The sequence below is a fragment of the Canis aureus genome, chromosome 15 (assembly GCF_053574225.1).
Source record: "Canis aureus isolate CA01 chromosome 15, VMU_Caureus_v.1.0, whole genome shotgun sequence".
In the NCBI taxonomy this organism is placed as follows: Eukaryota; Metazoa; Chordata; class Mammalia; order Carnivora; family Canidae; genus Canis; species Canis aureus.
In genome coordinates this window covers 53309179-53331214 of record NC_135625.1, presented here as the reverse complement: position 1 = coordinate 53331214, position 22036 = coordinate 53309179, and the positions used below count along the sequence as shown (strand labels likewise).

Genomic DNA, 22036 nt, shown 5'->3' with positions numbered 1-22036 from the left:
AACTCCCCCCGCCCCCGGTCACACCTGTCCGGCAGGTGACCTCAGGGCATCACCCCCATCACTGGTGGCTGGTTAGGTGGCCGATGCTGAGGGCGCCCTGCTGCCCGCTGGGGAGGGTTGTGCCCAACCACGGGGTGTGGGCGATGCCAGGAGGGAGGGGAGCGCCGGCCGGCAGGTGGGGGTTCGGGGAGGCCCCGGGCCAGGTGCATGCAGAGCGCCAGGCAGAAGAGCATTCCCGCCGGCCCGCGGGACACGGATTCCTCCTGCACGCGGGCAGCTTCACCAGCGCTCACGGGGCTGACCGGCCAGGGGGCCTCAGTTTCCCTGGTGGATCATCGTGGCGGGAGGGAAGGGAAGGAGTGATGAGGTGCGTGTAGGGCGGTAACCGGGCCCCGCCGCTCTGCTGTCTGCTTTTCCCCTGGCCCGACGGCCTCCTGCTGGCCCGTGTCCCGCCTCTGGCCCAAGGCAGGGCAGCGCGTGGGGTCCCGACCTCCCACTCTGTGCCTCTGAGCGGGGTGCCCGCGTGGGGGCTGTGGGGCACTGGGCTGGGGGGGCGCGTGGCTCGCCGGTCCCCTTGCTGCCAAACGCGTGGTCGTGGCTGGGCGGGGGCATGGGGAGGCCAGATGGGTCGTGTGTCGGCCTGGGAAAGACGTGTGGTCCGCGCGGGGACCTGTCAGCGTGTGGGGGGGGTGTAAAGGCGCCCACGACGTCGCCCGGGGCACGTGAAGGAGCACCTTGACCCTGCAGAACCCCGTCCGCAGCCTCTCGCACCCGCGCTGCCCACCGCCCCCGACTCGTGGCTTCAGGAGCAACTGGCACGAGCTGAGCCCCGGCTGAGCAGGTGGCCTGAGCGGACGCCCCAGGACGCGGCACGGGCCCCCGACGGCTGTGCCGCCCCTGCTGCCCCCCGGCCCGGTGGGAGGCTGCGCAGGCAACACAGAAGCACCTCCCCGGTGCCGGGAGCCTGCTTCAGGCTAGGAGCGCTCCAGCGAGGGCGCAGCGGTGGGCTCCCGGGACTGGAGATGACCAGGGTCGCAGCAGCACGGCCCGGCCGGTCACAGGGCGGGGAGCGGGTCACACGGGGACTCGGGCGGCTCCCGGGGACCCTCGCGGGACAGCGGTTTTCTGGCTACGTGGTGTGTAGGAGGCGCCGTCCAGGTGCCGGGAGGAGAGCGCAGCAGGTGAGCCTGGCTCCGGGGTCAGAGAGCTCCCTGCGTGCTGTGCTGCCACCGCATGAGGCGGCCCACTCGGGACGAAGGGTGCACCTGCCGCCCCGGCTCCTGGTCCGGGAAGCAGCCTCGCCGGCACCCGCGGCCACCTGGGCAGTGCGGTGGGGACACGGGCTGGGTGTGGAGGCTGAGGAGCCCCGCCGAGCTCGCGCCCCCCGCGTCAGGTGCCCTGTGCTCTCTCCCTTCCAGCTCGGAGCCAACGCCCTGCTTTTCCTCAGCGTGAACACGTACGGGGTCTTCGTGAGGGTCCTGGCCGAGCGCTCCCAAAGCAAAGCCTTCCTGCAGGCCCGCAGCTACACTGAAGACCGGCTGAGGCTGGAGGACGAGAACGAGAAGCAGGTGGGCGCGGGGGGCTCTCACCTGCAGGGGCACGGGGCCAGCGGGGGACACGGGGTGGGGAGCACAGCTGGGGGCATGGGGCCGGGTGGGGGGTGCAGACAGCGGAGTGTGGGCCCGGGGTGCAGGGCCGGGAGCACCCAGCGGGGAGCACGGAGCTCGGGGTGGAGATGCTCAGGAGCCTCAGGAAGAGGAGACAGGGCAGCGGCAGTGGGGACTCCGTAGACGTGGAGGGGGAGGACCTGCCACCTTCTGTGGCCCCTGCGTCAGTCTCCCCATTGGTCAGACGGTGTGGCCAGGTGACACTGTAGGGCTGGGAGGGGGCAGGGCGAGCTGCAGAGCTGGTATGCGTGTGTGTGGGCCACATGTGCGGAAACGTGTGCATTTGTGTCTGTACACACGTGTATGTGTCTATGTGGAGCATGTGTGCAAGTGTCCATGCCTGTGTGTGTCTACGCGTGTGGATTTGCATTCGTGTGGACTCTGTGCATGCCAGTGTCTGTACGTGAGTGTGTGCATGTGTGTACATGTATGTGGGGATATGTGAACATATGCATGCAAACGTCGGGTGTGTGCATATATGTGTGGATGTGTGCGTAACTGCACATGTGTGGATGCGTGTGGATGCGTGTGTGGATGTGAGTGTGCGCATGTGTGCAGACGAGTGTGTGGCTGAGTGTGTGTGTGCATGCAGGCACACACGTGCGTACGATCCGGAGTCCCCGGGGCTGGTCCCTGAGCGTCTCCTGCGACATCAGCCCCGCCAACTGAGGGTCTCTTGGCCGTTTTTGAGACGCTTGCACGCGCAGCGCGGGGACCCCCCTTGGATGCCTCCCCGACATCCTTGAAGAAGCGACGTTTGGGGGCCGCCGCTGCGTCTTCCTCTTCTGAGTTTCCCTTTGCTCTTCCTCCTGTCTTCCATCTCCTCTGCGTTTCCTTTCGGATGTCTTTCTTTCCGTGCTCGGCGTGTGTCTGTCTTCATCTCTTCTCTTCCCGTGGCTGCCTTTCCCGACGACCACGTGAGGCTCTGGGCCTGTTGGGCCCCCGAGCTTGGGGTCGGCCGCGAGCGATGCTGCAGTGGTGGCCGCGGCGTGGACCGCACGTGCATGCAGACTCCCAGGCCTGCGCTCTAACCGCACCCCCGGCCCCGGCCCCAGGGGCGAGCGGTCACACTCCCTCCTGCCGTCACGGGGCCACTCTGCGTGCTCGTGTCAGCTCCGCCAGCAAGGGCTCATCCCACAGAGGGGGGAGCCCAGACACCGGGAGGCTCAGGGCCGGCGTGTGGGCGCAGCAACTCTGCAAGATGGCAGATGTCACCCTGACCCGTCAGCCCGGTGACTGCTGTTACCGTGTTGTCACTCTGGGTCCGGATATTTAGATTTTCTGCATTTTCCCACGGACGGATCCACCGGTGCTTTGAATGTAGCTTGAGGCCGCTGTGCCTTCCTCCCCGGCGTGCGCGCGGGACTTTGTGTTCTCGGCCCCGACGTTTAGACGCCGTGTTTTGAAAACGTGACTCATCCCGAGGAGGAGTTCATCCTGGTTCATCGCCTGGGAGCAGGCCTCAGCTGTGTTGTCGGGAGAGCAGGTGCGACTTCGCGCCTCGCCCCGGCTCCGGGGGGGTCTCCCGGTTACGCCGTGTTCCATGTTCTCCTTCGAAGTTATCCGCGATCGCGCGTGGCTCCGGTAGCGGTGGCCTCTGAGCGGGGCCCCGGGGCCCGCCAGTCCATGGGGGGCCGGCTGAGGCGGGCCTGGTGGTCGGGGGCCCGGCGTGCGTCCCGGAGAGGAGTCTGGTCTTCTTTGTCCATCCTCCACTCCCTGGCGGGCCTTGCTGCGCCTCCTGGCCCTCACTGACGCGGGACGGCCTCTCCACACGGTTGCCCTTCGTATTTCTTTGTGGCGTATGTGTTTGACCCCTCCTGGCCCACGCTCTGGCCCCGTGGGTGCCAACGGGCCGCTCACCGTGGAGAGGCCGGTGTCTCCTCCGGGGTGGTCCCCGTGTCCCCACGTGTGTTTCTCTCGCCTTGCTTCTCCTGGTGTTAAAACTCAATAGTTCCATATTTCAGACATTTCCGTCATTTTTCTTGGTGGTTCACACAGTGCTTTTGGAACAGGAGGGTGAGGGTCACGTCCATGCATCTCTGGCTGGCCCAGAGCGGGCGAGTCCGGACTTTGACCTGCCATGTCTTCTCTGTTGGGGCCTGGGGGTCGGGTCTGTCACACGGGAGTAGGCTTGGCACACGGCGAGGGCTTGCGGCCCCGGGGGTCAGATACTCCAAAGGGACTTGGAGGGTCTTTCGCTTCCAGAACAAAGACGTCCAACCTTAGGTCTTCGAAACGGGAAAGCCTTAGGGCAGCTGATCAAGAAGAAAGAATGGGCATAGGGCGGGTGTTAGGGACGGAAGGCTCGGCGGCAGATAGAGCCGTGCTAAAAGCAGACACAAGGGAAACACTCAGGATTCGTCACTAGCAGGAGATTTGAAAACTCCGAGATGCACCAGTTCCCGCACAGTTTCCAGGATCGAAACTGGTTCGAGAAGCAAATAGAGGGCTCGGAAAGCCCGTGGCCACCCAAATGTTGACTTAGCAGTGACCGTCGTCTCCGGGCCCGTGGTCACCCCTGAGCCGTGTGGGCGTCCGGGGAAGGCGCCATTCCCGCTCCCGCTTGTCCCGGGGATGTGGGCGCAGGGTGACTCTCCAGAGTCGCCGACGTGCAGGTCGCACACACGTGGGGAGTGGCCCCGGTTCCCGGCGCTGTGCTCCTGGGCGGTCACCCCCAGGCCCTTCCTGGCGCTGAGCGGGGAGCGGGTTTTGTCTGGACGCCTTGGCGCATCCATGTGCCACGTGTGGGGCTCTGCAGGGGCTGCGGCTACCCCGTGTGTTGTCATCCCCATGATTGCCTGGACACCGTGGAAGCAGAGCTGACAAAGTCTTCTTTTTCTTTTTTTTTTCTTAAATCTTACTTATTTAGTCATGAGAGAGAGAAAGAGGCAGAGACCCAGGCAGAGGGAGAAGCAGGCTCCATGCAGGGAGCCCGACGGGGGACTCGATCCCGGGTCTCCAGGGTCACGCCCTGGGCCGAAGGCAGGCGCTAAACCGCTGGGCCACCCGGGGATCTCCCTGACAAAGTTTACTTTTTGTCTTGATCCAGTTTTGGTATCAGATAATATTGACTTTATATCAGGAGTTGGGGGGTGTTCCCTTGGGGTAAAGTGGTATCTCATTGTGGTTTTGATTCGCATTCCCCAGGTGATAAATGACGTTGAGCATCTTTTCATGCACCTGTTGGCCATCTGGATGTCTTTTTTAGAGAAATGCATATTCAGATTTTCTGCCCGTTTTTTAATTGCATAATTTGGGTTTCCGAAGTGGAATTGTCTGGGTTCTTTATATATGTTGGATACTAACCGCTTATTGAATCTACCATTTGCAGATACCTTCTCCCATTCAGTAGGTTTCATTTCTTTTTCATTTTGTTAATTATTTCCTTTGCCGTGTAAAAGCTTTTTATTTGGTACAGGACCAATAATTTATTTTTGCTTTTGCTTCACTCACATGAGGAGACATATCTAGAAAAGTCTTGCTAAGGCTGATATTTTCTGGAAAAGTTTAGGTAGAATTGGTGTTAAATTTTCTTCAGTGCTTGGCAGGCATATCTAGTAAAACCATCAGGATCTGGAGATTTCTTCTATATGAATTTTATTTTTTTATTTCTTTATTTTTTATTGGTATATGAATTTTACAATTAAGAATTCAGTTTACTTAATACGTTACAGTGGGTGGGTGTCAACCAGCCTGTTTTATTCACAGTATTTATATCTTACTGCGTGAGTTGTAGTGGCTTGTACATTTTTGAGAAGCTTGTTTGTATCTTTGAAATGGTCAAATTCATGTGTGAAGTGTTACTACTGTTCCCTTTATCTTTTCGGTTTCTGCAGGGTCTGTAATGATAACGTTTCCTTCCTGATTTTGTTAATTATGTCATATCAGTCTCTCTCTCTCACTCATTTTGCTAGAGGTTTGCGTATTTTATTTGCTGTATTTAAAGGATCACATTTTTGTTTCATTGATTTTGGTTTTTTTTTTTCCCGTTTTCAGTTTCTTTGATTTTTTCTTGCATTTATTATGATATTCCCTCCTCTAAATTTGCTTTACTTTGTTCTTCTTTGTCCAGATTATTTAAATGGAAGCTTAGATTATTTGACAACTTTCTCTTTTTTAGTATGAGCAAATAGTCTCATAAATTTCCCTTTCAGAGCTGCGCGCCACCGATATTGGTGTGTGGTGTTTTCACTTTCATTCGGTTCTGTGTATTTTTAAAACTTTCCTATGACATCTCCTTTCAACTCCTGGATTGCTTAGAATCGTTTTGCTTAGTTTCTCAATACTTGGAGATTTTTCTGCTGTTTTCTGCTACCGATTTTTAGTTTGAGTCCGTGATTTTCAAAGACCATGCTCTAGAATTTGAATTCTTGTAAATACGCTGAATTTCGTGTCATGGCCCAGGATATGGCCTGTCTTGGTGTGAGTTCTGTGGGTGCTTGAAGACAACGTGTTTTCTGCACTTCTTGGGCGAGGTGTTTTATACTTGTTGTTGACATAACTGTTGGCTGATGGTCTTCTTGAGTGCTCTGTATCGTTGCTAATCTTTGTCCAGATTTTCTATCATTTATTTTTCTTCTTAAAATTTTTTTTTAAAAAAGAGTTTACTTATTCACGAGAGAGACACACACACACACACACAGATGCAGAGACACAGGCAGAGAAGCAGGCTCCCCGTGGGGAGCCTGATGCGAGACTCGATCCCAGGACCCTGGGATCATGCCCTGAGCCAAAGGCAGATGCTCCAGCGCTGAGCCACCCGGGCGTCCCTGGGTCATACTTGTTAAAAATCACTCTGCCGATGTGTCTCTTTTGTATGTTTAGAACACTTGTCTTTCATGTAATTATCATGTCAGAGCATCCACCTGTCATTTTATGTTTTGTTTCTTTGTCCTGCTTTCCTCTGTGTTAGTCGAACGCGTTTTTAGAATTCAGCTTTGCTATATCATTGTGCCCATGAGTGCGTATCTTTCTCAGTGCTGCTTGAGGTTTTATACTAAAGACACGTAACGTCACATTCTACTGTTGTCGACATGTTACCGGGTAGGGCGAAGTGCAGAAACCCCACCTCCGTGGCCTTCAGCCTCACCTGCGACAACATGGTCTTAAATATTTCTTCTGCATACATTTGAGCCACACCAGGCAGTGCTGTATGGCTCGCGTCAACCAGCACGTAGCGGAGAAGGGAAGTCAATTTTATTCATGGATATTTTTGCTTATGTCATGTCATTTCTTCCTCCCCTATGCCCAGATGCTTCCTTTTCTCCTTTTCTTTCTGGTTACAGGTCTTTCTCTTGGGGCAGGTCTGTTGGTGACAAGGCCTCCTACTTTTCCCTCTTGATTTCTTTCATTCCCGAAGGGCTCTGGGTACACAGTTCTTTTCTCTTGCACTCGAAAAGCCGGCCACCGTCTCATGGCCTCCACGATCCCCGATGAGAAATCTGCGGTAATTCGAACCGTGTTTCTCGTGGGAGAGGCACCGTTACTCCCCCGTTGCTCTCTGGCCTCGTCCGCTGTCGTGACGTTTCTGAGGTTTGACTGTGTTGTGTCCTGGTGTGGATGTCTTCGGTTTGTCTGCACTGGGGTCTTTCCAGTTTCCTGAGTGTGGAGATTTAGGTCTTTTGTCAAATTTGGGGTCTTTTCATCCACTAATTCTCTGAAGTTTTCTAGCCATTTTCTTACCCTTCTTTGGTGACTCCGTGGACATGAATGTGGGATCTTTTGTTACGGTCCCACGGGTCACTGTATTTTTGGGATTTCCTCCCCAGTCTCTGCTCTGTTTTATCCGTGTGGGCAATCTCTGTCATTCCGCCTGCAAGGTCACTAGGCTGTCTCTCCTCTGTTCTCTGCCACCTGTCGAGCTTTTTATTTCATTTTTTTTTCAGCTCCAACATTTGTATTTGAGTCTCTTTTGTATCTTTTATCTCTTTGCTGGAGTTCTTTTTTCTTCTTTCATTTTTTTCAGGTGTGTTTGTGGCTGTTTATCGAATGATTCTTACAATAGCTGCTTTAAAATCTCGTTACGTATGGTGATTATTCTGTTAATCGTGCTGTTGGTGTCTATTGATTTGTCTTTATTCATTTGTTGAGATTGTTCTGGTTCTCTTGTGCTGCATGATTTTCTTTTTTTTTTTTTAAGATTTTATTTATGTATTTATTCATGAGAGACACAGAGAGATGCAGAGACAGAGGCAGAGAGAGAAGCAGGCTCCTTGCAGGGAGCCCGCCCGATGCAGGACTTGATCCCAGGACCCCAGGGTCACACCCCGGGTGGAAGGCAGACGCTCAACCACTGAGCGACCCAGGCGTCCCTAATACATTTATCTTAAGTCACGTTTTGGTGTTTGTAGGACGCTGGAAGACTTTGTAGGATCCACGTTCATGAGTTTGTCCTTTGGATTTCTGGCTTGTGTTTTATTTTGCTGGTCAGACCACATCAGGCTTGTCGGCTCCTGATGCAGTGTTTACTGCCGCTTGGGGCTTTCGGGCTGGGTCTGAGATTGGACGTGGATTGCAGGTAATACCTTTATGATGTCAGAAAACTACTTTGTTCCAGGTTTTGCTGTTTTTAATAGGGGATGGGTGCTTGATCTTGCCAGATGGCGCTTTGCTCCCTATGGGAAAGCTGTGTGCTTTTACTCTTGGTTATGTGTGTCGGCTTTAGGGACCATCCCTAATCTCGTGGGTGCAGCTGATGCTGAGCCCCTGGTCAGAAGTACAGCCACAGCCTGTCCTTAGGAATTTCATATGACAGTGGCTTATGCAAGTGTGAGCACTCTTTCCCCCTCGTGTGCGGGTTCCAGGGAGCCTCTTTATGGCTGAGGTGGCAGGGCTGATCCATGCAGCCCTTCCAGCCCAGTCTCCATCTCTTCACTGGTCTGCCACTGCTGGTGTGTGGCCCTCGTCCTCGTGAATCAAGATGGTAGGTAGAGGGCTGGACATCAAGACCATGTCCCCAGCAACAGAGGGACGAAAGGAAGAATAGGCCTTCTTTAAGAGCCATTCCAGAAGCTCTCACGTGTCCTTTCACCCCCTGTCTCCTGGGCCACATCTAGCTGCAAGAGCAGGCTGGATAACGGGGTGTTTATCTTAGGTCTCTGAGCCCCAGATGAAAGTAAGGGGCTAAACGGTTGTGCTCGTGGTGACGAAGGGATGTGGGAACAGCGGCCAGCTCTGCCCTGGCCTCACTTCCAGCACCAGATGCCACTGCCCAGCATTCCCAGCATGGTGCTCTCCTGTGGTCTATGACTGACTCAGTTTCCCTGTCCTAACTCCACGGTGCAGGGCAGCTGACGGGATGGAGAGACCAGGTCCTGGAGGTGTGCCCTTAGCTGGGGTCCTTGGAGAGGGAGGGGTTCCAGGGCATTAGGAGAATACTGAACGGGGAGGAGGGTGTGCTGGGCACGGCGGGTGTGGGGGGCAGCCTCCCTTGTTTGATCTGATGTAGCGTATTTGTAGGTGCAGGGGAGGGATTTAAGACCTGAGCCCTGAGCAGTGGGAATTGGAGGTGTGGCAGGCAAAGGGGGAGCAGGGTCTGGGGGGCAATGACCCCCTCACAGAGCACCTGCTGAGGACACTGTGCGCCTATCTCCCTGTCTGGTGTGATGGAATTCAGACAGGGCAGAGGTGCGATGCAAGGCCAGGCCACCGTGCACTTCTCCAGGGACCCTCCGTGCGGGGCACACTGGTGCAGGAGCCACCCCTGAGCCCCTAACCGCAGCTCGGCAGCCCAGGCGGCCCAGGGTCGTGGGGCCCTGTGACGCTGGGTCTTCCTAGGAGAGCGTGAAGCCCCATGTGTGTTCTGGGGCAGCATTCTGTCGTGTCCCGGCCTCGTGCCTCAAGGCATTTCCAGCAACTTCCAGGTGTCTTCTTGTTGCTGATGCTGCCCTTGGCCTGTCCGCGAGGTGGCCTGGGTGAGGCCCTGCCCAAGCTCCCTCCACCGCCCGCACAGTCTGGCACCCTCTGCCTGTGTCTCAGCCTCGCCCCAGAGGCCCCCCGGCCAAGGAAGGGGTCGGCGTCTGCTGGCCAGGCACCAGTCACACAGCAGCTCCCACACCCCGTGCGCTGGGGCTGCCCCTCACATGTCAGCCTGGACGTGTCCATGCATGGCGTCCGTGTGCTCGCCAGCACTCAGAGCCTCTCTCCCAGGGGTCCCAGTGCTGAGAGTGGTCACAGGCCATGGCAGTAGCGTGAAGTCCCGCCGCGGCATTGCAGTCTGTCCATTTGGCCGCCGTGGGGGTGGGTCTCAGGGCAGAGCCAGGCCTTGCTCGGGCCACATGGCTCTGGGCACAGGCTCCAGGCCCGGGACTCAGGTTGGCCTCGTCTGCTTGGCTCCACGTAGCATCTAGCGGCGCTTGGCCGGCCTTCTCCTCTGCGGTTTACGTGGAGACGCATGACCTGGGGAGGCTCCTGAGGGGTGTGGGCTCCATGTGTTAGGCCTGTGACGTGCTCCGTGGAATCCAGAGCAGACGGGTGAAGCCCTCACACCCCTGCCCCAGGCCTCCGAGGCCATCTCCCAGAGGCCCCCTGGGTTCCGGGGGACTCCTGTCACTGTGCCGCTCTCATCATCATCCTGAGGTCATCACGTGGGACGTGGCCTCACGGAATGGGGCTGTGGTCCAGGAGGTCTCCCGATGCCTGCTGTGGGCTGGGGGATGCCAGGGGTCGAGGGCTTCACTAGAGCTGCTGCGTTGATGGGACAGGCTGCAGCTGAGGGCAGGGGGCCCGGAGCAGAGCCTGGCGCTGGAGGGATGGAGTGAGGGAGCGGCTTCTCTTGCCCAGTCTCTGCCGTGTTTGCTCTTCTGAGCAGGCTTCCTTCCTCAGTCTACTGGGATTTCAATGTAATCTCTTTGCTTCCCGAAGCAGGCTGGGAAGGGGAGTGAGAGGCCCTGAGGGGAGGGCCTCAGATGCAGGTGTGGCCAGCTGTGGTCACGGGCCAGGGGGCTTGGCGGCGGGTGAGGATCCCTGGGAGGAGGAGAGGCAGAATGAGGCAGGTGGGGAAACTGAGTCCCCGGAAGAGGGATGGAGTCTCCTGTGCGGCAGGGCACCTCTGGAAAAGCCTAGATGTTTATTCCATTCTCTGAGAGGGAAGAAAACATCTGACCCCCAGAGAGAAGGAAGAAATCGGAAAATAGGACCGGGGGGAAATGAGACGTTGTGTACCGATCTCTGTGAGGTCACGGGACTCCCGTCTGTCCAGGGGGGCGGGTTTTACGGCCGACCTGGAGGTTCCTTTTGGGGCCGTGTTGGGCAGTGGGATGCGGAGTGAGGCCTGGCCATCCTGGTTGAGGCCGGTGGCATTTCCTCCCTGTGACCTCTGCTCGGTGAAGCGGGGGCACACGAGTGGGTGGACGGTGGGTGAAGGTTGCCGTGGTGGCCCGGGTGTCGTGGAGGTGATGCAGGCCCCTTGCCAGTGCTCCGGGAGCGAGTTTCCTGTGTAATGCCACTCCAGGCCTGGGCACAGGCTGCAGGGGCCCAGGGGCCAGGCAGGGTCTGTAGCACCAGGCCGCCTGCTGCCCGTGAGGAGGGTCTGCAGCCCCTTGTGCAGGGCAGCTCCTCACACCACCTCGGTGGGGTGATCGAGGACTCGCAGGGGAGTCCTGCTGCATCACACAGACCTGTCTCTCCTGTCCAGGAGCGGCTGCTTATGAGCCTTCTGCCCCGGTATGTTGCCATGGAGATGAAGGAGGACTTCCTGAAGCCCCCCGAAAGGATTTTCCACAAGATTTACATCCAGCGGCATGACAATGTGAGGTAGGGCTGATGCGGCCAGGTGCTGGGCCTTGGGGAGCTCAGATGAAGATGATGGAGGTGGAGGTGGAGGCGGTGGATGTGGGGGGGAGGGGGGAGGGGGAAGTGGTGGAAGTGGTGGAGGAGGAGGGGAAGAGGTGGAAGAGGAGGAGGAGGAGATAGAGAAGGAGGTGGAAGAGGTGGAGGAGTAGAGGGGAGGCAGTACAGTTGGAGGAGGAGGGGAGGAGCGGAGGTGGAGAAGGGGGGGAAGGGGTGGAGAAAGAGGAGGTGGAGGAGGAGGGGGAAGAGTTGGAGGTGGAGGAGGAGGAGGAGGAAGGTGGAGGAGGTGGATGTTGAAGTGGTGGAGGTGATTGCCGGGGTGGGCATAATGGAGACAGTGAGGGTGATTGTGGGAAGTGATGGAAGTGGAGGTGATGGATACGGGGGCTGTGGTGGTTGGCTGTGGTGGTTGGCGAGGAGGTGATTGAGATGGGAGGTGATGTGGGAGGTTGTAGAGGAGGTGGTGAGCGTAAGGGTGAGAGATAATGGAAGTGACAGTGATGGAAATGGGAGGTGCTGGTGGAGGTGGAGGTGATGCAGGAGGTGAGGAGTAAGTGTGCAGTGCAGGTAGTGGCAGAGGTGGGAGGCCTTGGGCAGGTGGGGGTGGAAGGCCTCAATGTGAGGAGAGGAGGGAGCGGGTGTGCGTCAGGAGGCCCAGGTGAGCACCTGCAGGCTTGGAAGCAGGTCCCATGGAGGGGGGGGGTGGCGAACTCTTTCTTGGGTGATAGGTGTCACAGCTGCTCTTTCCCGCTGTTCCTCACCTCCCATGTCCTGCGTGGGCTGGAGAGGGTTGGCACTGTGTCTCTGCACTGGCTTGGGTGGTGGCATTTGAGCTGGATCTTGGCCCACGTCAGGATAACAGCTGAGCAATATTCCACTTGGTGCCAGGGCCTGCGGTAGGCGTCCTCTTCCTCCCCCGTTCCTCTCATGGCAGCCCCAGGAGGTAGGGATTGTTCCCGTTTTACAGGTGACGAAGCAGCTTGCCCCAGACACCCTCTGAGGTTTGCTTGTTTTTACAAATCCTATCACAAAGAATTTTATTCTACTACATCATACATTCCCTTTTCTCTCTCGCTCTCCCTCTTTTTTTTCCCTTCCTCTTTTTACTAGCTGCATTCTTTGTTGTATTACTTCTTTTAGGTTTCAAGTTTTTATATAAATTCGATGGTTAACATATAGCCATTATTACTTTCCAGGGTAGTATTTAGTGATCCATCACTTACACATAATGCTCAGTGCTCATCACAGGTGCCCGCCTTAATACCCACTCCCTCTCTCCCCTCGCCTTGGCAACCCTCAGCGTGTTCTCTGTAGCTAAGAATCTGTTTCCTGGTTTGCGTCTCTCTCTTTTCTCTCCCTGTGTTCATCTGTTTCATTTCTTACATTCCATACATGAGTGAAATTATATGGTGTTTGTCTTTCTCTGACTGACTTATTTCACTGAGCATAATACGCTCTAGCTCCAACCAGATGTTGCAAATGGCAGGATTTCATTCTTTTTGGATGGCCCAGTAGTATTCCATTGTATATATAGACCACATCTTTTTTGTTTTTGTTTTTACGTTTGCTTTTATTAAAATTCGATTTTCCACCATATAGTATAACATCCAGTGGTCGTCCAACCAAGTGCCCTCCTCAGTCACCCAGTTACCCCATCCCCCCACTCACCTCCCCTTCTGCAACCCTTTGTTTCTTTCCCAGAGTTAGGAGTCTCTCACGGTTTGTCTCCCTCTCTAATTTTACTCGCTCAGTTCCCCTCCTTTTCCTTAGAATCCCTTTCACTATTTCTTATATTCCACATATGAGTGAAACCATATGATGATTGTCCTTCTGCAGTTGACTTTTTCACTCCTCATAATACCTTCCAGTTCCATCCACATCGAAGCACATGGTGGGTATTTGTCCTTTCTGATGGCGGAGTAATATTCCATCGTATACATAGACCGCATCTTTACCCATTCGTCTGTTGAAGGACATCTCGGCTCCTTCCACAGTGTGGCTATTGTGGACATTTCTGCTAGAAACATCGGGGTGCAGGTGTCCCAGCGTTTCACAGCATCTGTATCTTTGGGGTAAATCCCCAGCAGTGCATTTGCTGGGCCGTAGGGTAGCTCTATTTTTAACTTCTTGGGGAGCCTCCACACAGTTTTCCAGAGTGGCTACACCAGTTCACGTTCCCACCAACAGTGCAGGAGGGTCCCCCTCTCTCTACATCCTCTCCAACGTGTGTTGTTTCCTGTCTTGTTAATTTTCACCATTCTCACTGGGGTGAGACCACATCTTTATCCATGCACGTTGATCAACATTTAGGCTTTCTTGATAGTTTGGCTATTATTGATAATGCTGCTCTAAACACGAGGGGGCATATACCCTTTCGAATCAGTATTTTTGTATCTTTTGGGTAAATACCTAGTAGTGCAATTGCTGAATCTTAGGGTAGTACTATTTTAACTCTTTGAGGAAACTCCATACTGTTTGCCAGAGTGGCTGTACCAGTTTTCATTCCCAGCAGCAATGAAAGAGGGTTCTCCTTTCTTTACCACTCACCGACACTTGTTGCTTCTTGTGTTGTTAATTTTGGCCATTCTGACAGGTGTGAGATGATGTCTCATCATGGTTTGATTTGTATTTCCCTGATGATGAGTGATGTTGAATATCTTTTCATGTGTCTGTTGGCCATCTGTGTGGCTTATTTGGAAAAATGTCTATTCGTGTCTTCTGCCTATTTCCTAGCTGGATTATTTGTTTTTTGGGTGTTGAGTTTGGTAAGTTCTCTATACATTTCGGATCCTAACCCTTTATCAGGTATGTCATTTGTAAACATCTTGTCCCATTCTGTAGGCTGCCTTTTAGTTTCGTTGATTGTTTCCTTCATTGTGCAGATTTTTATCTTGATGAAGTCCCAATAGTTCACTTTTAGCTTTGTTTCCCTTTCCTCTGGAGACAAGTCTAGGAAGAAATTACTATGGCCACTATCAGGGAGGTTACTGTTTGTCTTCGGGGACAAGTTTTTCTTTTGCTGTGCGGAAGCGGCTCATCTTGATGAAGTCCCAGCAGTCCATTTCGCTCTTGTTTCTCTGGCCTTCGTGGCTGATGTCATTTGCAAGAATTTGCTGTGGCCCAGTTCAAGATGGGTGTTGTTGCCTGTGTTCTCCCGGAGGGTTTTGATGGAATCTTGTCTCACATTTACATCCTTCATGCGTTTTGAGTTTATCCTTGTGTTTGGTGTGAGAGGAATGGTCCAGTTTCATTCCTCTGCATGTGGCTGTCCAGTGTTCCCAGCAGCCTTTATCGAACAGACTGTCTTTTTTTCCCCCGTGGATGGTCTTTCCTTCCTGGCCGAATCTTAGTTGCCCGTAGAGTTGAGGGTCCACTTCTGGATGCTCTGCCCTATTCCATTGATCCATGTGTCCGTTTTTGTGCCATTACCACACCGTCTTGATGGTCACAGCTTTGTGGCACACCCTGAAATAGGGCATTGTGCTGCCCCCCCCCCCACCCGTAGTGGGTTTATTGGCTATAATTCCCGTGGCTGTTTGGGGTCTTTTCTGATTCCACACAAGTCTTCCGATGATTTGTTCCAGCTCTCTGAAGAGAGTCTGTGGAATTTCTGACAGATTTTGCACTAGTTGTGTAAATTGCCCTGGGTCACGTTGACATTTTCCCCAATATTAATTCTTCCAACCCAGGAGCATGGAACCTTTTTCCATCTCTTTGTGTCTTCCTCAGTTTCTTTCAGACGTGTGCTGCAATGTTTCGGGTAGAGATCCTTTACCCCTTTGGTTAGGTTTCTTTCTAGGTAGCTCATGCTTTTTATGGGTGCTGCGGTTGTATAAATGGGATTGACCCCTTCCTCAATGTCCCTTTCCTCGGTCTCATTGTTCACGTACAGAAACGCCACTGGTTTCTGGACCCTGAGTTTGTATCCCGCCACACTGCTTAACATGCTGTAGGTGTTCCAGCAATTTCGGGTGGAGTCTTTTGGGTTTTCTAGGTACGGTATCATGTCATCGGCGAAGAGGGAGAGTTTGACTTTTCCTTTGTGGGTTTGAATGCCTTTTATTTCTTTTCGTTGCCTGATTGCTGAGGCCGTGACGTCTCATACTATGTTGAGAATAGCAGCGGTGAGAGTGGACATCCCCGTCTCGTGCCTGGTCTTCGGGGAAAGGCTCCCGGTGTTTCCCCATTGGGAATGATAATTTGCCAGGGGCTTGTCGAAGATGGCTTTGAAGATGCTGAGGGACTTTCCCTCTATCTCTGTACACTGAAGCGTTTGGATCAGGAATGGATTTTGTCAAATGCTTTCTCTGCGTCTCTTGAGAGGATCATCTGGTTCTTGTTTTTTCTCTTGCAGATCTGATCAGTCACACGGAGTGCTTGCCGAGTGTTGAATCGGCCTTGCGTCCCGGGGATAAATGCCACCTGGTCACGGTGAGTAACTTCTCAATGTACCGTTGGATCCTATTGGCTCGTATCTTGTTGAGGACGTTTGCATCCGTGTTCATCGGGGACACCGCAGTATAATTCTCCTTTTGGGTGGGGTGGAGTCTTTCTCTGCTTTTGGACATAAGGTGCTGCTGGCCTCCAAGAACGAGTTTGGAAGCATTCCATCTCTTGTCTATCTTTCGGAACCGCTTGAGTAGAAATAGGTATGGTTTCTTCTTTAAACGTTTGATAGCATTCCCCAGGGAACCCATCTGGCCCTGGGCTCTTGTGTCTTAGCAGGTCTTTGATGATGACTGCTTCAGTTTCCTCCCTGGATATTGGCCTGTTCGGGTTTTCTGTGTCTTCCTGTTCCGGTTTTGGTAGTTTGTGGTTTTCAGGAAATGCGTCCGTTTCTGCTCGATTGCGCAATTTATTGGCGTGTAGCTGCTCAGGATGAGTTTTTAAGATCGTTTGTATTTCCTTGGTGGTGGTGGTGATCTCTCGTTTCTCATTCATGATTTTATTAATTGGAGTCTTTTCTCTCTTCTTTTTATAAGGCTGGCTTAATGGTTTTTCTCTCTCTAACTGGTTCTTTCAAAGATCCACCTCCTGGTTTGTGGATGTGTTTCCCTAGTTCCTCTGCTCTCTATTTCTTGGAGTTCTGCTCGAATTTTTATTAACTGTTGTCTTCTGCTGGGTGAAGGTTTCATTTGCCGTTCCTTCTCCAGCTCCTTTAGGTGCAAGATTAGCTTGTGTATTTGAGTTCTTTCCAGTGTTTGGATGGACGCTTGTATTGCGATGTATTTCCCCTATCTGGGACCGCTTTTGCCGTATCCCAAAGATTTGGAACAGGTTGGTTGTATCTTCATTCTCGTTGGTTTTTGTGAATATTTTTAATTCTTCTCTAATGTACTGGTTGACCCTTTCGCCTTTTAGCAAGATGTTCCTTAACCTGCACGCGTGTGAAATCCTTGCAAACTTCTTCTTGTGGTTGAGTTCTAGCTTCAGAGCATTATGGTCTGAAAATACGCAGGGGACGATCCCAGTCTTTTGGTATCGATCACGACCTGATTTGTGACCCAGTATGTGGTCTCTTCTGGACAAAGTTCCACATGCACTTGAGAAGAATGTGAATTCAGTTGCATTTGGAGGTAAAGTTCTGTAAACATCTGTGTGATCCATGTGGTACACTGCATCCTTTCATGCGCTTGTTTCTTTGGAGATACTGTGCCTGGAAGATCTATCAATCCTAGAAAGCGCCGTGTTCGAGTTTCTAAGTAAAAGTGTCTTATTATCTAAGTATGTCTTAACTTTGCTTCGCAACTGATTGATATCCGTGGCAGCTCCCACATTCGGGGCATAGATATCCACGATTGTTAGGTGGTCTTGTTGGACAGATCCTTTAAGTACAATCTAGTGACTGTTTGAGGTTTTCCACGTAGAGTGTCATGTCCTCTGTGATGAGTGAGAGTTTGACTTCTTGGCTGATCGGAATGCCTTTTCTCTCTGTTTCGGAATGTCACTGCGAAAGCTGGGACCGCTACTACTGTGCCGAACGACAGCGTTGAGGGTGGACACCCTGTCGTGTTCCTGACCTTAAGTTAAAAGCTCGAGGATTTTCCCAATGAAGAGGACTTTCCCTCTGGCTCTTTTGGAGACGGGTTTTATGAGAATTGAGGTTTGTTCCCAGTATCCGTACCGGGCAGAAGGTTTTCATCACGAAAGGATGGTCTATTTGGTCAAGTGCTTTTTCTGCATCTGTTGAGAGAATCCTACGGTTGTCATCCTTTATTTGATTGACATGGAGAGGGAAGGAGGGACAGAGAAGCGGAGGGATGGACAGAAACAGGGAGGGGGACACAGACAGGGAGGAGAGATCGGGGAGGGGAGGGAGAGAAGACAGCGAGATGGCGAGGGAGAGACCGAGACAAGGAGGGAGACTGAGGGAGGGAGGGAGAGAGCCAGACACGGAAGGAGAGTCAGAGAGACACGGAGGGAGAGACAGAGACAGAGAGGGAGACACCGAGAGACAGTGAGGAAGAGACAGAGAGACAGGGAGGGAGACCGAGACACAGTGAGGGGGACACAGAGACAAGATGGAGAGAACGAGACAGGGAGTGAGAGACCGGGAGACACGAAGGGAGACACACAGAGACTGGTGGAGAGATAGAGACACAAAGAGAGACAGAGACACAGGGAGGGAGAGCCGGTGAGACAGGGAGCGAGAGTCAGAGAGAGGGGGGGAGAGAATGAGACGGGGGGCGGGGGGTGCGGGGACAGACCAAGATGGGGTGGCAGGGAGAGACAGACACAGAAACAGGGAAGGAGAGTCAGAGAGACAGGGACGGAGAGAGAGAGACGGTGAGGGAGAGACAGAAAGACAGGGAGGGAGAGGCAGGGAATCAGGTAGGGAGACGCCGAGAGACTGGGAGGGAGAGACTGAGACACAGAGAGGGTGACACAGAGACAAGGAGGGTGAGATCTAGACAGCGTGGGAGAGACAGAGAGGGAGGGAGACCGAGAGACAGGGAGGGAGAGACAGAGAGACAGGGAGGGACAGACCCAGAGACAGGGAGGGAGAGACCGAGAGACAAAGGGCTGCGCGGGGGAGGAGTGGTGGGACCTGTTCGCGGAGGGGGCTGGCGATGGGGCCTCCTACGGGTCAGGTCTCCTCCGGCGGCTCAGAGAGGGTGCGGGGCCCCTCCACCAGGGCTCAGGGAGGGTGCCGAGCCCATCCGCGTACGCTCAGAGGGATTTGGATGCAGACACCATCCAGCGTCAGGGCACGGCCTTGGGGCGGTGGCTTGAGGGCCTGGGCTGCTGGGCCCCAGGAGCCCCCCCAAGGCCCTGGCTCTTCCTCCGCCCCCCGCCACCCTCCCCGCTCCCCGCTCTCAGGTCCCACCCTAAGTGCCCCAGCCTGGTCGGGAGCCTGCCCCCCGCCCTGGTCCCTATCAGGTGAGTATGGCTACCTCTGAAAGTTTTGCATTTTGAAAGCGTTCCCCTTTCTGCGCATCCTGTCCAACATTTGGTATTTCCTGTCTTGTTAATGTTCTCACCGCTGTGAGGTGGTTTCTCATTGTGGTTTTGATCTGTATTTCCCTGATGGCCAGTGATGCAGAGCATTGTCTCGCGTGCTTGTTGGCCATGTACGCCTAGGTCTTCCTCCGTGACTTTTCTGTTCGTGTCTTTTGCCCATTTCCAGATTGGATGGTTGGTCTCTTTGCTGTGGAGTTGCAGAGGTTCTTCAGCGATCTTGGATGCTGGCCCTTTATCTGACGGGGCATTTGCAAGTAGCTTCTCCCATTCTGGAGATTGTCTGTCGGTTTTGTTGAGTGTCTCTTTGGCTGTGTGGAAGCTTGTCATCCTGGTGAAGTCCCAATAGTTCATCTCTGCTTTTGTTTCTCTGGCCTTCATGGGTGTATCTTGCAAGAAGTTGCTGTGGCCAAGTTCAGGTAGGGCGTTGCCTGTGTTCTCCCCCAGGGTTTTGATGGAATCTCGTCTCACATTTACATCTTTCATCCATTTTGAGTTTATCTTTGTGTACGGTGTGAGACAGTGGTCCAGTTTCCCTCCTCTGCATGTGACTGTCCAGTATTCCCCTGGCATTTATGGAAGAGACTTGTCTTTTTTCCAGTGGATGGTCTCTCCTGCTTGGTCGAATGTATGGTCTTGACCATCGACTTGATTCTGGATTCCTCTGGATTCCTCTTCTGTTCCATTGATGGATGTGTCTGTTTTTGTGCCTGTGCCCACTGTCTTGGTGAGCACAGCTTTGCAGCGCAACCTGAAATCCGGCATTGTGCTCCCCCCGCTGTGGTTTTCTTGGCACTATTCCCGTGGCCATTCAGGGTCCTTTCCGATTCCACAGAAATCTTCAGATGATCTGTTCCAGCTCTCTGAGGAGAGTCCGTGGTATTTTTGTTAGGGATTATGTTAATTGTGCAAATTGCCCTGGGTCACGTTGATGTTTTCCCAATATTCATTCTTCGTATCCATGAGCATGGAATAGTTTGCCATCTCTTTGTGTCTTGCTCAGTCTCTTTCAGACATGTTCTGTCGTTTTTCGGGTAGAGATCCTTTACCTCTTTGGTTAGGTTTATTCCTAGGTAGTGCATGGTTTTGGGTGCCATCGTAAATGGAGATGACTCCTTAATTTCTCTTTCTTCAGTCTCATCGTTAGCATCTAGAAAGGCCACTGATTTCTGGGCATTGATTTTGTAGCCTGCCACACTGCCGAATTTGCTGTATGAGTTCTAGCAGTCTTGGGGTGGAGTCTTTTGGGTTTTCTAGGTGTACAGTATCATGTCATCTGCGAAAAGGGAGAGTTTGACTTCTTCTAGGCCGATTTGAATGCCTTCTATTTCTTTAGGTTGCCTGATTCCTGAAGCTACGACGTCTAGTGTTATGTTGAATAGCAGTGGTGAGAGTGGACATCCCTGTCTTGTTCCTGATCTTTTTCGGGGAAAGGCTCCCAGCGTTTGCCCCTTGGGAATGATAATTTGCCAGGAGGTTGTCGTAGATGGCTTTGAAGATGCTGAGGAATGTTCCCTCTGTCCCTATACTCTGAAGCATTTGGATTAGGAGAGGATGCCATATTTTGTCAAATGCTTTCTCTGCATCTATTGAGAGGATCATCTGGTTCTTGTTTTTTCTCTTGCAGATCTGATCAGTCACACGGAGTGTTTGCCGAGTGTTGAACCAGCCTAGCGTCCCGGGGATAAATGCCACCTGGTCACGGTGAGTAACTTCTCAATGTACCGTTGGATCCTATTGGCTCGTATCTTGTAGACAACGTTTGCATCCGTGTTCATCGGGGACATCGGTCTATAACACTCCTTTTTGGTGGGGTGGGGTCTTTGTCTGCTTCTGGACTTCAGGTGATGCTGGCCTCATAGAACGAGTTTGGAAGTATTCCATCTCCAGAAGCTTCAGGTGGCCTCACTGTAGTCTCTGTGGCGGGCTCTTGTTTTGGTTCAGGATGTAGCTCGGTGGCCAGAGTCGTTCGCTCCACTGAGGCAGGTGGCTGCTCCGGCATGTGCGGGAACCCGATAGCATGCACCTGGGCGTGCTCTTCCTCCAGGGTGGCCACGGGTACAGGTAGCTCTTGCATGTCGGAACAGTGAGTCAGAGGTGTTACCACCACGTGCATTGGTTTGGTCTCAGCAGCTGGCTTCTCGGCTCGAGCCGTGACCAGCTCGATCACCTCTGGCTCTGAAGCTTTAGCAGGCCCCGAGGTAGGAGCTGGGGCCGGTTGTTGAGGTGGTTCAGGATATTGCACAGGGGCAGACACTAGTTGCTCCACTGAGCTGGGTGGCCGCTCCGGCATGTGGCGGACCCTGATAGCATGCGCCGGGACATGATGTACCACAAGGGTGGCCAAGATTGCAGGTGGGTCCTCCTTGTCGGGAGAGTGAATCAGAGGTGTGACCACCTCGTGCATTGGCTTGGTCTCAGCAGCTGACATCTGCGCTCTGGCCAAGCACTCAGCACCGACAGCCCTGCCCAGCTCGATCACCTCAGGCCCAGAAGCTTCATCAGGCCCCACCTTCGGAGCTGGGGTGGGCTGCTGCCGTGGTTCATGATGTTGCTCAGGGGCCGAAGCTGGAGCTGCACTGAGGCAGGTGACTCCTTTGGCATGACATGCCGGGGACATTGATAGTGGGTGCCTGGGGGAGCTCTTCTTGCAGGGTGGCCAAGTGTGCAGGTGGCTCCTCCAGGTCGGGACAGTGAATCAGACGTGTGACTGCCATGTAAATTGGCTTGGCCTCCGCAGCTGGCATCTCGGCTCGGGCCAAGCACTCAGCACCAACTGCCATGCCCGGCTCGAACTGCTCAGGCCCATAAGCTTCAGTTCGCCCCAGTGTAGTAGCTCTGGCGGGCTCTTGATTTCATTTAGGATGTTGCTCAGTGCCCGAAGTCGGTTGCTCCACTGAGGCAGGTGGCTGCTCCGTCATGTGGGGGATCCCGATAGCATGCCCCTTGGCGTGCTCTTCTTCCAGGGTGGCCGTGGGTACAGGTACTTTTTCACATTTGAAATACCTTATTGCCTATTTGCTTATGTTAAAAAAATAACTGTGTCCAAGACTTAAAGATTCTTATTTACTGATGCATTTAAATCTTTCTCATAATGATCTACGGCATTTAATGTAGTAGGG

At 53.5% G+C, this 22036-nt stretch overlaps 1 protein-coding gene across 1 annotated transcript in view; it reads left to right on the top strand.

Moving 5' to 3' along the window:
- LOC144284174 (uncharacterized) overlaps nucleotides 1-22036 on the top strand; it is a 51034-nt gene that overhangs the window by 10878 nt on the left and 18120 nt on the right. The window contains exons 3-5 of the mRNA XM_077848499.1: nucleotides 1419-1568; nucleotides 11302-11420; nucleotides 15811-15887. Coding sequence (XP_077704625.1) covers nucleotides 1419-1568; nucleotides 11302-11420; nucleotides 15811-15847 — 306 coding nt within the window. The 3' untranslated portion in view covers nucleotides 15848-15887. The remainder of the gene's footprint in view (nucleotides 1-1418; nucleotides 1569-11301; nucleotides 11421-15810; nucleotides 15888-22036) is intronic.